General features: G+C 42.1%; 1 protein-coding gene across 2 annotated transcripts in view; it reads left to right on the top strand.

Moving 5' to 3' along the window:
• The window catches only part of APPL1 (adaptor protein, phosphotyrosine interacting with PH domain and leucine zipper 1), a 221,717-nt gene that overhangs the window by 117,643 nt on the left and 86,691 nt on the right, over nt 1–17,383 (top strand). For both annotated transcript variants that reach the window (XM_069206469.1, XM_069206468.1), the window contains 3 exons: nt 13,422–13,478; nt 13,745–13,836; nt 16,324–16,506. In XM_069206469.1, the coding sequence (XP_069062570.1) occupies nt 13,422–13,478; nt 13,745–13,836; nt 16,324–16,506 (332 nt within the window). The remainder of the gene's footprint in view (nt 1–13,421; nt 13,479–13,744; nt 13,837–16,323; nt 16,507–17,383) is intronic.

Here is a 17,383-nt window from a genome sequence, read left to right on the forward strand (position 1 = left end):
CATTTTCTTTAGTTACTTTTTGATTTTCACAGCAGTATTTACAAAGGTTTCGATTACAGTTTCTTTCCAAATCAGTTTTCTCTGACTTAGAAGTGCCTTTTAATCATTATATTAAAACATATCTAGTTATCTAGATAAGATCAAACATATATGCATGGCCTCTATGTGGATATTCGTACATGGTTTATCATTGTTAAAGCAAACCATGGCCCAATAAGTATTTGTTGTATCATAAACCTTTCACCAGAAAGAACAGACCCCGTCCAGAGGGCTTAGGTCTCATTCGACTATTAAGAAAGTAACCATTGTTGCTCTGATGAGAAACACCCCCCTATGATTGATATTTGTAGAGCTTCTAGTTCACAAATTTTCAAAACTATTTTAATTGATTGTGACTCCAAAGTCATTGCTGTGGACCGGTTTTATTTACGGGATCCCCGTCTCTGTTTCTGTTTCTCTTGCACTCTCTGTCTGTCTCACTCTTTCTGCTCCCCATTCCACCCCCCTGCTCTTCTCCCTCTTCATGTGAGCTTCAACAGAGATCCCACAAAGTGAAAACAAAATATTTTTTTCTTACCCTTTGACTGCCAAGGTGTCAGATCGCTCCAGTGCCAGATATTTTCTCCACTTTTGGCTTTTACAAACAGTGGAAAGGCACTAAAGGTAGTCACGTAACCTAGTTCTGTACAGAATCCCCAGCCTACCCTTAGTTGCTTGATACAAGCAGCAAGGCATCCTTTGAGAAACTGCGTTTTATTCTTGAACAGCAACACCAAAACAACATTTCAGTTAAGAACTAAAAATGTAAAAATTCACAAAACAATCTAGTTGAATAAAATGTAATGATTACATGAAAGCAAATAACATAGGAAGTAAGGCTCAAGGGTTCTAAAATTATTTTTAAAATGTTGCATAGAAAGCAATAAGAGCTACAAATGTAGTGTAAATCAGTGGTGTGCTCTTTACCCATTCCTAGGCACTGTATGAGCCTAACCAGTAATAGAGAAAGGTCAGATACAGGTTTGCACTGTTCAAGTTTTCTGAAGAGTCGGGTGTTTGGCATTCTTCATAGTCAATCAGCAGTGAAGCAGATTGGGTAGGGGTCAAAAATCTCACCTTCATACTTAAAAAGTTTTTAGGAGTTCTGAAAGCTTTAGTACACGCCTGGAGACTGTTGCCAAGCTGACTCAATTAGGCCAGGTAAATTGTTTTACAGTCCCATGGTAGCCTCAAGCTATGTGCTCAAATGTTCTGAGTAGGATAACCCAGCAAAATATAGCCAGAAATGGTGCATTTTGATCAGGTAAGCTTGGCTTAATGTTCTTATCTCCAGGGATCACAACTTTTACCAAAACCTTCAAGAATTCTTGTTGGACATGTTGCCACAGATTCTTGCAGTAAAACGTATTTCCATTCTGAGTCAGCCAAAGGCTGGCCCTAGAACAGGTTTTCCAGGTTCAGAGATTTAATGATTTGACTCCTCATTCTTTCGCTAGGGAGATAAGAATTCTTCCATGCATGTTGTGGTCCCTCCTCTGACTCTCAACTGTTTGCGTTGAGAGTGGTAATATCAATTTTTTAGAACATTCTCTGCTATGCTTGTCAAAAGTACCTACCTGAATCCAGCCATAGTCCTTTCATATTTTCTTTTTGTCATTTACAACCCTGTGTTCCAGTTCTTCTTTTTCAAAGCTCATTTATTGCTACGTTGAGCCCAGATTGTTTTGCCCAGTGTTCCAAAAAATGGCAGAACTGAGTCTGACCAGGAATTCCTCTTTCTCTCTTGCTCTCTGTCTCGCTGCATGCCCCCGCGCTCATCACCCACCCCCTTTCCACCCAAGAGCCAAGCTACTCATGTACCCCCAGAGCAAAAGAAAAATCCCACTCCTCCAAGGTGCATCTGCTTTCCCCACTTGGAGAGAAAGGCTTCTTCAGATTTTGCAATGTCTCTTTCCTTCAAATAAGAGAAGTCTCATCAGGCCTTCTGGCAGACAGATGTTATTTCAAACGGAAATGGAAGAGCAGGAACATCTTTGTCCTTCAATCGGTGAACTTGGTTCCACCTCTATAGAGGAAAGGAAACATGAATATTGAGGCTCAGGGTTCAGAAAAGGATTAAGGTCACCAGCACAAGCTGGAGAAAACACCTCTAGCCAGATCTTTACTGTGTGTTGTGTGTTGTGATGCATCCAATTCTGTAAGTCTTCCAGCAAGTCCAGAGAATGCTATTCTTACTCATTTCGGCCTTTAAAATACCTTTTTGTTAGGTAGCCAAACAGAATGTTTTACTAGAATAGTGTGTTTTGAACCTTAGCAGCTTCCAAATCTTTCAAATTAAATTGCCACTTAAGGTTGATTTAATATTAGTAGCTAAAGCTAAATACCCATATGATTGAGAATTATTTTCTATATGTGCTTCATGTGATAATTAGAACCATTGCTCCACACTTAGACTTTCCCCCACTTCTTTCTATAATGTCTTAGTGACTTAATTTGTTCTAGAATGTTCTTTGGGCTTCAGATGTCTCCAGACTTAAACTGATAGAAAACAGACAAGAGACTGATAGTCTTGTGTCAGCTTTGACCCTGACCATCTTCCCTCATCTGGGAGGAGGTCAATTTTATGGGGGGAAGGTTTATTTGTTGCCCGCACTAGGGTAAAGGTTGCCTGTATTTAATGGAGCCTTCATCTTCACACATAACCAATCGGTCGACACTCGACTCCCCTGCCGCAGGCTCTTTTCGTTTATCTTACAGAAATAATCAACTGCAAGTGTCTCTGTAATGCCAATTACGTTAGGATGTTTCTGCCTTGATTTGTGTAGGTCGGATGATTGCAGTTCAGTTTGATAAATGGGTCTGCCCAGTTGCCCTGCTCCCCAAATACCACTATGTCCTTTCTCTCCCAAAATCTTCAAAGTGTTATCATTATGCACATGCTCACTTGAGATTTCTGTACAGTGAAAAAATAATATCTGTAATTTGCTGAACAGTTGTGGGTGTAAGTTTACTTTACATAACACTTTGGTTACATCACTGTCTTTACCCTTGGCTCTTTAGTCCCCCTTTCGCCTGCCAATTCAGTTTAGTTATATTGTGGTAGATGTGTTGGAGAGACAGTCGTATATTTCCTGGAACTGTATTTTCCAGAGTGTTTCCACCTGAGCACATTTCTTTGTTGCAAGTGGGATCTTGGAATCAAGTAATGGGTTTGTTGTAGTCTGTCTGCAATGCTGTCTAACGACTGGACCATTCCAAAAGGCTTGTGCAGAGTTTGTTTAGTTATAGTTCCATATCTTGACTTGATATAGAACAAAGTAAAACTCCACCATTTTGGCCCTGAAATACTGTTTTTAGACACCTTCAACTTAATGACCAATTATAAAGGCATACACAACTGAATTCCTGCAGCTATCTCCCCTTTTAGCTGGCAGCTTCACACAGCCAAGTTGCACCTATTGACAGGTGAATGGTGTATCCGAAGAGGTGCAGTCTCCCTGTTCTGAAGTTCCGAAATTCTGAATGGTGCTGGTACTTCCAGCTCCAGCCAGTAAAAAACAAACAGTACCTGTACCACAAAGAGCTCTCTCTCAGGCAGTCTCCACATGACTGGGGAGAAAGGGCCAGCTATCAACTCTTGCCATTAATTTGCAGACAGAGTAGTCAAATACCAGTAAGAGGAAACTGATGCCTCCCCAATGAACTGATAACAGCAACTTTGATGGCTCCTGCCGAAAAGGGGAAAACTGAGCAAATGATGGAAAAACTAACTCCATAAAAAAAAAACACAGACTACTTTTCTAGATTTTTCCTATTTTTCCTCCAATGGACATAGCACTACACATTTCTGGTTACAGTGTGCCCGGTGGTTCCTTGACTCAATATGTGAAGCAGAGTTTAACCTTTGTATTAATGTTGCATGTATATGATATATTAGTGAAACTGACCATCTTATGACCTCTTGATTACTGTTAAAAAAGTTATACTGCTAAATCCAAAGTCACTATGTGATTATCAAAAGCATATGTTCGATGGCATCTGTCGCTGTAGATACGCATGTTCTGCAATAGCTCGCCATCTGGTGTTGGGCCGGAGTGTTACAAGTTGTTTTTCTTCGAAGAAGTCTTTCGAGTCACGGGACCGAGTGACTCCTCCTTTTGTCTCCATTGCGCATGGGCGTCGACTCCATCTTCGATTGTTTTTTTTTCCGCCATCGGGTTCGGACGTGTTCCTGTCGCTCCGAGTTTCGGAACGGAAAAAATAGTTAATTTCGGAAGATTTTCGTCGGTATTGTTGCGTTCGGGATCGGCGTACTTAGATTCCACACCGCATCGAAGATCGAAGAGCTCCGGTGCCCTTCGGGGTAGTTTTTCGATCCTCCGTCGGGGCCTGGTCGGCCCGACCGCGTGCTGAAGAACGCCGATGGAACGGACCCCGTTCCGTTTCTGCCCCAAATGCCACAATAAATACCCCTACACAGACCAACACTTGGTCTGCAACCTGTGCCTGTCACCTGAGCACAGCGAAGACACCTGCGAAGCCTGTCGTGCGTTCCGGTCCCGAAAAACACTCCGAGACCGTCGAGCCAGAAGACTTCAAATGGCGTCCGCACCGACAGCCCAACGGGAGTTCGAGGAACAAGAAGAGGAAGGTACCTTCTCGATCCAAGACTCAGACTCCGAAGGATTCGACGATACACAAACCGTGAGTAAGACGTCGAAAACCACACAAAGAAACATTTACAAGGCCCAGGGGACGCCACTGCCACCAGGCCATGGCTCGACCCATAAATTCGTTGACCGACCGTCGGCACCGAAAAAGGCCCAAACAGTGCCGAGATCGTCCGACTCCGGTCGAGACACCGGCACGCAGCCTTCTCGGGACTGAGAAAGTGCTGGAGACAAGCCTCGACACCGAGATGCCGGTGTGGACACGGCTCGACGCCGAGACAGCGGCACCGAAACAGATCGACGCCGAGAGGTTTCGGCCCCGAAAAGGAAAAAAGTCACCTCGGAGCCGAAAAAACACGCAGACAAAGTTTCGATGCCTAAACAAACTGCAAGCGACCCGGCTTCAGGCTCTTATACAGAAGAGCACTCGCTAACCTCCCAAATGCAAAAGCATAGGTTTGAGGAAGAGCTACAAGCAACTGATGTGGACCATACGCAAAAGCGTATCTTCATTCAGCAGGGGACAGGAAAAATAAGCACCCTTCCCCCCATTAGGAGAAAGAGAAGGTTGGAGTTCCAGACGGAACAAGCACCACAACCAAAAGTGGTGAAAAGAGTTACACCACCACCCTCTCCTCCGCCCGTGATTAACGTTTCACCAGCACAAACGCCATCACACTCCCCAGCTCACACCACCATGAGCCAGGGTGACCAAGATCAGGACGCATGGGACCTATACGACGCCCCAGTGTCAGATAACAGCCCGGAGGCATACCCTACAAAACCATCTCCACCAGAAGACAGCACCGCGTACTCTCAGGTGGTGGCTAGAGCAGCACAATTTCACAACGTAAGCCTCCACTCAGAACAGGTCGAGGATGATTTCTTGTTCAACACACTCTCCTCCACCCACAGCTCCTACCAAAGCCTGCCTATGCTCCCTGGTATGCTCCGGCACGCAAAAGACATATTTAAGGACCCAGTCAAAAGTAGGGCAATCACACCAAGGGTGGAAAAAAAGTATAAACCGCCTCCTACGGACCCGGTTTTCATCACAACACAGCTGCCACCAGACTCTGTTGTTGTAGGAGCAGCTAGGAAAAGGGCCAACTCTCACACATCTGGAGATGCACCACCCCCAGATAAAGAAAGCCGCAAGTTCGATGCAGCTGGTAAGAGAGTCGCAGCACAAGCTGCAAACCAGTGGCGCATCGCGAACTCCCAGGCACTACTTGCGCGCTATGACAGAGCCCACTGGGACGAGATGCAACATCTCATTGAACATCTGCCCAAAGACTTCCAAAATAGGGCAAAACAAGTGGTTGAGGAGGGACAGACCATCTCCAACAACCAGATACGTTCCTCCATGGACGCTGCAGATACAGCTGCACGGACAATTAATACATCTGTAACTATCAGAAGGCATGCATGGCTCCGAACGTCTGGATTTAAACCAGAGATTCAACAAGCAGTTCTCAATATGCCTTTTAATGAAAAAGAACTGTTCGGTCCAGAAGTGGACACAGCGATTGAGAAACTCAAAAAAGATACGGACACTGCCAAAGCCATGGGCGCACTCTACTCCCCGCAGAGCAGAGGGAATTACAGCACATTCCGTAAAACGCCCTTTCGAGGGGGGTTTCGGGGTCAAAGCACACAAGCCAGCACCTCACAAGCAACACCGTCCACTTACCAGGGACAGTATAGAGGAGGTTTTCGGGGACAATATAGAGGAGGGCAATTCCCTAGAAATAGAGGGAGATTTCAAAGCCCCAAAACCCCTACTACTAAACAATGACTCACATGTCACTCACCCCCTCCACACAACACCAGTGGGGGGAAGAATAGGTCATTATTACAAAGCATGGGAGGAAATCACTACAGACACTTGGGTTCTAGCAATTATCCAACATGGTTATTGCATAGAATTTCTACAATTCCCTCCAAACATACCACCAAAAGCACAAAATTTAACAACACACCATTCCAATCTCCTGGAGATAGAAGTGCAGGCACTATTGCAAAAGAATGCAATCGAATTAGTGCCAAACACACAAATAAACACAGGAGTTTACTCACTGTACTTTCTGATACCAAAGAAGGACAAAACGCTGAGACCAATCCTAGACCTCAGAGTAGTGAACACTTTCATCAAATCAGACCACTTCCACATGGTCACACTACAAGAAGTATTGCCATTGCTAAAACTGCACGACTACATGGCAACTTTAGACCTCAAGGATGCTTATTTCCATATACCAATACACCCATCGCACAGGAAATACCTAAGGTTTGTATTCAAAGGAATACATTACCAATTCAAGGTACTGCCTTTCGGATTAACAACCGCACCAAGAGTCTTTACCAAATGTCTAGCAGTAGTCGCAGCACACATAAGAAGGCAGCAAATACATGTGTTCCCATATCTAGACGACTGGCTAATCAAAGCCCATTCGTTAATACAGTGCTCAAATCACACAAATCATATCATACAAACCCTCTTCAAACTAGGGTTCACCGTCAATTTCACAAAATCCAAAATTCTGCCACGCAAGGTACAACAATACCTGGGAGCCATAATAAACACATCAAAAGGAGTAGCCACTCCAAGTCCACAAAGAATTCAAAATTTCAACACCATCATACAACGCATGTATCCAACACAAAAGATACAGGCAAAGATGGTATTACAACTCCTAGGCATGATGTCATCATGCATAGCCATTGTCCCAAACGCAAGACTGCACATGAGGCCCTTACAACAATGCCTAGCATCACAGTGGTCTCAAGCACAGGGTCACCTCCTAGATCTGGTGTTAATAGACCGCCAAACTTACCTCTCGCTTCTGTGGTGGAACAACATAAATTTAAACAAGGGGCGGCCTTTCCAAGACCCAGTGCCACAATACGTAATAACAACAGATGCTTCCATGACAGGGTGGGGAGCACACCTCGATCAACACAGCATACAAGGACAATGGAACGTACATCAAACAAAACTGCATATCAATCACCTAGAACTTCTAGCAGTTTTTCAAGCACTAAAAGCTTTCCAACCAATAATAGTTCACAAATACATTCTCGTCAAAACAGACAACATGACAACAATGTATTATCTAAACAAGCAGGGAGGGACGCACTCCACGCAGTTAAGCCTACTAGCACAAAAAATTTGGCATTGGGCAATTCACAACCAAATTCGCCTAATTGCACAGTTTATACCAGGGATACAAAATCAACTCGCAGACAATCTCTCTCGAGATCACCAACAGGTCCACGAATGGGAAATTCACCCCCAAATACTGAACACTTATTTCAAACTCTGGGGAACACCTCAGATAGACTTGTTTGCGACAAGGGAGAACGCAAAATGCCAAAACTTCGCATCCAGATACCCACACAAACAATCCCAAGGCAATGCCCTATGGATGAACTGGTCAGGGATATTTGCTTACGCTTTTCCTCCTCTCCCTCTCCTTCCTTACCTGGTAAACAAACTCAGTCAAAGCAAACTCAAACTCATATTGATAGCACCAACTTGGGCAAGGCAACCCTGGTACACAACGCTGCTAGACCTATCAGTGGTACCCTGCATCAAATTGCCCAACAGGCCAGATCTGTTGACACAGCACAACCAAAATATCAGACACCCAGATCCAGCATCGCTGAATCTAGCAATCTGGCTCCTGAAATCCTAGAATTCGGGCACTTACAACTTACCCAAGAATGTATGGAAGTCATAAAACAAGCAAGAAGGCCATCCACCAGGCACTGCTATGCAAGTAAATGGAAGAGGTTTGTTTGCTACTGCCATATTAATCAAATACAACCATTACACACAACTCCAGAACATGTAGTGGGTTACTTGCTTCACTTACAAAAATCTAACCTAGCTTTCTCTTCCATTAAGATTCACCTTGCAGCAATATCTGCATAACTGCAAACTACCTATTCAACTTCCCTATATAAAATACCAGTCATTAAAGCATTCATGGAGGGCCTTAGGAGAATTATACCACCAAGAACACTACCTGTTCCTTCATGGAACCTAAATGTTGTCCTAACTAGACTTATGGGTCCACCTTTTGAACCCATGCACTCCTGCGACATACAGTTCCTAACCTGGAAGGTGGCATTTCTCATCGCCATTACTTCCCTGAGAAGAGTAAGCGAGATTCAGGCGTTTACTATACAGGAACCTTTTATACAACTACACAAAAAGAAAGTCGTCCTAAGGACCAATCCTAAATTTTTGCCAAAGGTTATTTCACCGTTCCATCTAAATCAAACAGTGGAACTTCCAGTGTTCTTTCCACAGCCAGATACCGTAGCTGAAAGGGCACTACATACATTAGATGTCAAAAGAGCATTAATGTATTACATTGACAGAACAAAGAACATCAGAAAGACTAAACAACTCTTTATTGCATTTCAAAAACCTCATGCAGGAAACCCAATTTCAAAACAAGGTATAGCCAGATGGATAGTTAAATGCATCCAAATCTGCTACCTTAAAGCTAAACGACAGCTGCCCATTACACCAAGGGCACACTCAACCAGAAAGAAAGGTGCTACCATGGCCTTTCTAGGAAACATCCCAATGCAAGAAATATGTAAGGCAGCCACATGGTCTACGCCTCACACATTCACCAAGCACTACTGTGTAGACGTGTTATCCGCACAACAAGCCACAGTAGGTCAAGCTGTATTAAGGACATTATTTCAGACTACTTCCACTCCTACAGGCTGATCCACCGCTTTTGGGGAAATAACTGCTTACTAGTCTATTGCAGAACATGCGTATCTACAGCGACAGATGCCATCGAACTGAAAATGTCACTTACCCAGTGTACATCTGTTCGTGGCATCAGTCGCAGTAGATTCGCATGTGCCCACCCGCCTCCCCGGGAGCCTGTAGCAGTTTAGAAGTTACCTTCAATTATTTATATATGTATCATCTCAACCTTAAATAGGTGCATACTTAGTCACTCCATTGCATGGGCACTATTACTACAATTCAACTCCTACCTCACCCTCTGCGGGGAAAAACAATCGAAGATGGAGTCGACGCCCATGTGCAATGGAGACAAAAGGAGGAGTCACTCGGTCCCGTGACTCGAAAGACTTCTTCGAAGAAAAACAACTTGTAACACTCCGGCCCAACACCAGATGGCGAGCTATTGCAGAACATGCGAATCTACTGCGACTGATGCCGCGAACAGATGTACACTGGGTAAGTGACATTTTCATTATACATAACGTTATATCAGGCAGCACCAAACGTCACCATATCTCCAAATCCCCCTCTTCCAGTCTGGGAGATTTGTAAGTCACAAAGGGGTTACATGTTGCCAGACTGCATGCCTACCTCAATCCGAATTTGGCCTCCTGCCTATGCACAATTGTCCAGCAACGCAACTGAACTTAAATATGAACTTCAAATACAACATACTTTCAGATTTAGTGACTCAGACAAACTACTTTCTCCTCCATGGAGCCATGTTAACTCCCACAAAGTCTCACACGCTCAGACTCATAATTGTTCTCTTTAATGGCAATGAGGTGCCACAGTGGGCTATTTGCACTCATATCAATCCCTTTATAACATTGGATCTGTTTATATGGACTCTGAGGCCTTAGCTCGCACGTTTGATGGCCTATGCTGCACCATCTCTGGTCACACTACCTCTTTGTTCCAAGAAAATCAGCCTTAACTGTAACTCTTTCCTTGAATGTCATGAGAATACTCTGCACTATTACAGTGTCAGTGTGCTGCATATTTGTGGAGATGCGCTCCCCGACAATAAGGGCTCTCAGTGCAGTGAGTGATATTTGTACCTTCCCCGTCTTTCAGTCCTTGTTCCTGTGCACCTCTTTATCATGTATATCTGTAAACTGTAAATCTAATAGAAATTAACCATTATGTCTGTTTATTGGAAACAGAATTTTAAATGTATCTCAGTTATTTTTGATTTACAGATGCAAAGCCTTTTCTTGGGGGTCACAGACCAATAGAAGATTACCGGGCAGAATATTCTATATTAAGCTATAGGATATACAGTTAAAACCAGAACTGGGTAGCACCACCTGAGCTGAGTACTAACTCCACCAGTATTCATAGCTCCTACAAGCTTAGCGCTGTTCATTTATTTAGCATTGATCCCTACAGCCTTTGTTGACCAATTGTGAAACATTTGCATGGACTGCGGTAATTTCAAAAGCATCTGATCTGCAGTGTTTGTCAGTGTAGCAGGGATGCCTGACAGAAAGACACAGTAATTATTCTGTTCATAACTGATATGTCTGGCTCCTGTGAGTCGGTGGCTGAGATTGTTGATGATGGTCACTCTTAGGAATGTAATCTTCTTTCAGCCCAAATACACCACCACCCAAACAAACGGGATGCCACCCTTGTAAGAAGGGTTCATTAATATGCTTCCAGGAAATCCCTGGGGCAAGGGGTCCTGGTCACGGGTCACCAGTATCTCATGGTTGGACTTGGTTCCAGTTTGCCAGAGTCCAGAGCCCTCTGGACTCTTTAGGTTGAGGTCAATGTTGGCTTGTGCACAAGTACATAGAATGTCATGTTGGCCTGCATCTTGTGACCTACGGATCACTGTTGAGAATTCCTGGTGGGAAGGTCATACATGGCGCAGGGGTAACCACCACAGATGTCTTTCATCCACTGGATACTGGCCAGAACAAAGGCAGTCTTTTCCATGCATTCTGATGGGGAGATATACTAAACTGGAAGCTACAAAGCCGATTCAGTGACTCCAGAATCAGGATGATCTCCTCAATACAATGAGACTGGCAAGGGCTCAAGTCCAGATTTTTAAAAACCTCAAAGAAGCTCCTGAGGTGGCAGGTAATCATACTATGTAACTAAGAGGAAGGGGGTGATGCAGACAGACCCTTTTCAGTTATGAATATGCTGGAACAACTCCTCATTTTCATGAGCAGCTATCTGGAATGACCTTGTGGATCATAGGTAGTCTGAGTCTGTCAAGATAGTCTCTGCACAGTTGCTTCCCATTTGTTGGACCTTCGCTCTTTTCTTTGGATCGGTTCACGGCTCCAGGCCTGAGCCAGCTGTTTCTCACAGGCCGACTTGCTCACTCCACAGGACCAGCAGCAAGGTGGTTACCCAGGCTTCCCAATCTGGTGTTAGGGTGGCAACCCAGGCTCCTAAGTATCTTCAATTCGAGTCCTGGTGCTCCAAACATAAATAATGGCATGCACTTTAAACCAGGTACTCGATTAGGTGCCTCAGTGCCTACATTTGACTGGTGGCAAGGCCTGGCCAGTTAAGAGAGGCAATATCTTCCGAAAGCAGTGGTGCTCCTCCAAGCCTTTAGAGCATTCCTTCTGAACTTAGAGCCCAGATTTATGTGCACTCTGTTCTGTTGTTCTTCATGAGGCTGGTTTAGGTCGGCTCACACTCATGTGGAATGACTGTCTATATCTCTCTTGTGAGAGAGAGAAATCCGAGGGGAGGGAGTCGGTCAAAGGTAGGAAAGAGGGAAAAGGTTGGGGTGCCTTCTGGAATGGAAAATCCTGCCTACTGCAAAGTGAAATTGGCTGGATATCTTATCTCGTCTACTATCAGGAGGAGGGACAGGAGATTTATACATGCAAGCTGACATGCCCAAGAGTACACCATCCCTGAAAATCAGTAGCCACAATCCAGTTCTGCCCTTCGGCACTCACCAGTCCATTCACCCACAGTAAACCCCCCCCCATACTCAATATTGATACCAAGTTTCTTCATCATGTATGTTCCAGTCATTATGAAGACAAGGGACCCCAGTTTTGAGGGACCAAACAGAGCTTAACGTAGAGGAGCCATTTGACAGTCACTGCACAGGCAGAAAGTAGAAGGGTAGAAAGGTCTGCACCTCTGACTGACGTTTGTGGTAATGCAATTTGTAGTCAGTCAAAACCTGTAGTTAATCCTGTGAATATTGGGTGTACATTGGGTATCTCCTAGAGTCAGAGCCCAGATGGGTTATCTCAGAGTTGAGCAAACTGGAGGATGCTAAGTGGACTCATATAATTGTTGATGTGGCTTGGAGAAAAGCATGCAGAGTAGTCCAGAATGGCACAGCTTCACAAAACGTGCAGAGGCCTCTAGTCCCAACTTTGACTGGATTATTCTCTCAATTGTCACAGTCTGATTTGTTTTCTGTATATTTGGGTACTTGCAAAAGATGTAGTAAAATGTTAAATCCTTGTTTTAAAGAAAAGAAGAGAAAGAAACTGTGGAAAATTCCTTACGAGGCTGTATGGAGTTTTATAGAAATGTGTTCACACAAGCCTTGACATACAAATCTCATAGTGGTGTTTGAAATGAGATGCGGGTGGCAGTTGCAGTAATGGGAGCCACTCTGCAAATATTTACCCCATCATTAAATCGGATCTCAGCACAATGAGTTGAATGCTTTCTAAAGTTTCTGCTCACCAACTTTATCACTGCAAAGTGTGCTTTTAGTGCAAGTTTATGGAGCGTGTTGCTATAAAAAAAAAAAAAATGGACTTCAAATGAACATAAATGCAGGCAGACTCCATACCTATATACCTATACATTTGTAAAGTAATTAAATTATCACGATTTTTCTACATGGGTAAGCGATTAAACTGTGTGATACAAAGCACATATACAAATTTATGGGTATAAGAAAACGGAACACAATGTAAAGTTCGGTTGGATTTCAAGTAATGTTCATTCACTTTTTCCTATTTCTTTTTTAGTGGATTTGCACGATAAATAACATCTCAAAGCGGATTTACCTAAGTGAAAACCCTGAGGTAATTTTTCAGAGATTTTTAGAGCAAGTGGAATGAAAAACAACGTGAAGTGCTTTCGAGCAACTGAAACTTGATTACCTTACTGTGCTGGTCATCACAGAATGTAGCAATGACTCGCAGAAAGGTGTTAAAAATAAAGTCTTGCATGCAAGTGAAAACCAGAGCCTGTGAGCTAGGTACTCGTTTCTGTTCCTGTGCTTTGTTGTCTTGAAAGTACATACAAGGAGAATGTTACAAAACCTTTTTTTTTTTTTTTATACAAACAGGAAATTGCTGCTAGAGTGAACCAGTCAGCCCTGGAGGCAGTCACTCCTTCTCCATCATTCCAGCAGAGGCATGAGAGCATGAGACCGGTAGTGTAAGTAGTGTAGTATGCCATGTTATATTAGCAGAGATTAGTATACTGCTACTGTATTGCCATTACTTTGTTTGTGTGGGACACTGTAGTGTGTGCAGTTAAGTTTTCGTACATCTATCTATAAGTGCATTGGCATTGAAAACGTATTCTACGTTTTTTGATGGATGGAATTAATCTCCTTTAAATACTTGTAACTAATAGAGTCTCACAAATATTTCAGATATGTGTTCAGTTTACCCTCTCTTATTGTGTTCTGGAATTTGATCTTCATATTCATCGATAATGCAACAGCCTTTTTCAGAGCACTTTAACCTAAAGAATTGTACAGTTCAAATGTATTGCTTAAACTATTTTAATCTGGAGAATACTGTACCACAGAACCTGTAAATTATACTCAAAAACATTTTCTTTTATTTTCACTGAAAATGCATACTGGGACTTTACTCCCAGTTTCTACACAGTAATTGTATTTTCATTTGTTTTTTAAATTAAACATTAAAATATTTGTGTAGCAAAGGTTGATAAGCTTTAAAAGGTATTATTTAACCTTGGATCTATTAGCTCGGTCATTTCCTCTGCAGAAATCAATCGACCTTCTGTAAATATAATTTGTATTGGAACACACTTTTACTGTGAATTAAAACTTTAGGCCAGAAACATACATATATTATATAATTGCTCTGATTTTTGTAGTCTAAGTCACCTTACCACCAGTCAGTGCTATGCTGGGTATGCATGCTTCACACACTTTTGCAAAAACCTTGTTTCTGGCTGTTAAATAGTGCAGTCTGCTTAACTAATCCACCCTCGGTAGTACCCGGTTGTTTATTTTCATGGATGTCTCCTTTTTATCTGCAGAATGATCTAAAGCAACATTATGAATAGCCTTTTGTCATCTGCTTTAATACCTCACCAACATTTTGATTAGAATAAACAATTGTGAGCAATTGAGTATAAAAATACCAGCACCAGATGTTTTTAACCTTTAAGATCACTATTGAATTATTAACGTTTATCTGCTATAGTTATAATGTTAATGCAACAAGGTATTAAGGCAGTATCTGGGTTCGGATTTGGTGAAGCACCTAATTGCGCTATTTTGTTTAATGAATCTAATGTAATACTTTTTGGTTGACTAAAACGTGCTCAAATATTACTTATAACTTTGTTAATGCATTTTGTGTCTGAATAAGTTGACTGGAATAATAAAAGCTGCTCCCACTCGGGTTTACAAATGCATTTATTGACTTTGGAGGCCATTGGTTTAGCTATTAGGATTCCAGATGATTTACCTCGTGTTTCAATAGATTAGATGAATTATTTCTTACCAGTCTAAGCGCAATTTAGAAAAATAGGCATATAGTTTTGTATCCTATTCAATTACATTTCATGTAATAAAAAAGAAAAATCGGTGTAAACCACCTGCATGAACAGAAACATTCACTGTTTGCTTTATTCAGAAATCTTCTTTAAAAATGGGTAATTACCTTATTTTACGAGCTCAACATGTGTATTCTCAATAAGTTGCACATTGTGTGCAGTGTTAGGGTTAGAAAGAATTAGGAATGTGAGAATTGAGTTGTTTATGTTTTTCTCCAAACAAAAACATTTACTTTCTCTGATGTGAACTGAAGACTTGGGTACCCTTTCCCGCACATCTGCACCATTTACACCTGGACCATGAAAACTAAAAAGTGTGGGACAAGCATTTGTGAATCGCCCCAAAGTTAAAACTGGGTGGTTCTTCATTCACATTTGCATAGGATTTCCTTGACCATTTCTCTGACAGGCCCATAACAATGCTCATCCATGTAAAACTAATGTGATAACATATGTTGCATGCATTACTATACATTGTACACTTCATATATCAAGTGTAAGAGACATTGCTGTTTTTCTAGGTGCAGCTCAGATTTGCACCTGGAAAAGCTGTACAAAATGAGCTGGATGTGCCGAAGTGTTTTTTAAATCAGTTTTTGCAGTCTAAAGTTAATGCTGGGAAAATTCGGCAATAAGGCCTTGTAAGGATTCTGTAATAGTATATGTTAATGCAAATCCAATGCATGTTGTTGTTGCCTGTCAGCCTTTAGTTTTAATATAGTTTTCTTGACTGAGATTTTAATTAATACCCTAATATTGAGTTAATCCTTTTGAATTGGTAGACAAAGATATCTTTTCTGTTTGTCTTCACTCGTGTTGAAAATTCTTGAGTAGAAAGTAGTATATAATCTGAAACTAATATTAATTATTTGTAGTGTATGCTTGTTCCTTCCTGCTCTCTAATACAAAGACATATGCTTGCTAACTATTGCTTTTTACTGGAATATATTTGTGTGAGATCAGAATGTACTGGTAACCAATTACTGTGTACCTGTTTTGTGGAAAGTATAATTGGAGTTAATTTGTGACTGGAATTAGGAAGTCAGACTACCTATGAAGTATGTATTTTACTTTAATATTGATTATTTTTTCCCGTTTGTTGTTTAGCCAAGGTCGACCACATACCACGCGCACTAACAGTATTGGGTCAATAGGATCAGATTCTTCAGCTCTAACAACTCTTTCCTTGGATTCCATTGTTGCTCCTGATACACCTATACAATTTGATATTATTTCTCCAGTCAGTGAAGACCTTTCTGGTCAAGCCAGAACCCCAGGACAGTCTGGCAGGTAAGTGAAGTATTGAAATACTTATGACTGATATGAACCATGCTCAGAGAAAATTTGAGAAAATAGGGTGTCGTAGTAGTTTCCTGGGCAAAGCTGTGATTGGAGTTGTGCATCACCACCTGGCCGAACTGGTGACCTACTGCTTGGCAGAAAAAGTTTCTGGTTCCAGTCTTGCACCTTGAAAAATTATTAACATGAGGAATTTGCACTAGGAAGTATACATTGTCTTCAGTTAGAATCCAGCAAGTCTGACAATTCAGTGAATGATGGTCCTTTTATGGTCCTGTCTATGCTTTGTCTTCTTTTGAAAGGTAGGAATTCACAGAAATGCTGGCAGAGAAATACCCCATGTGAGGTGGAAAACGGGTATACATCCGGGGAAAATGGTTTCACCCAACAGATCACATTATCATTGTAATGTAAGGTGGACTTGTAGAGCCCTTCTTGTCACCCGTGAGGTAATCTAGGCACTGAATTTGGAAACACTCTTTTACATTCCTAACTTGTAAGCAAATAGCCCTTACTAGCTTTTCCTAATAAAGTGTTTGAAACCAGAGTTGATCACTTAAGTTAATAGCGCTCCCATACTCTGTTACAGTGCAGCCTTTTTAGAACCTGCTTGGAGTTTTTTTGTCTGGAACTGAGTGTCACCAATAAATCATTATGCTTTTGGGAAAGTTTTATAAGGGTCGTGGACCAGTTTCCCTTACTTGGGATTCCGCTCAAGAATTTGCCTCACTGTGAGTAAGTTCGACTTTCCTAAGTGTGCCTCATTAGTATCTGAACCTGGTATTCACATTACTTATTGGACCCCTATGCGAGCCAGTACATGCATGTCACCCCAACTTCTTGATGTGGAAGACCATCATTTTGGTGG

The sequence above is a fragment of the Pleurodeles waltl genome, chromosome 9 (genome assembly GCF_031143425.1).
Source record: "Pleurodeles waltl isolate 20211129_DDA chromosome 9, aPleWal1.hap1.20221129, whole genome shotgun sequence".
Lineage (NCBI taxonomy): Eukaryota > Metazoa > Chordata > Amphibia > Caudata > Salamandridae > Pleurodeles > Pleurodeles waltl.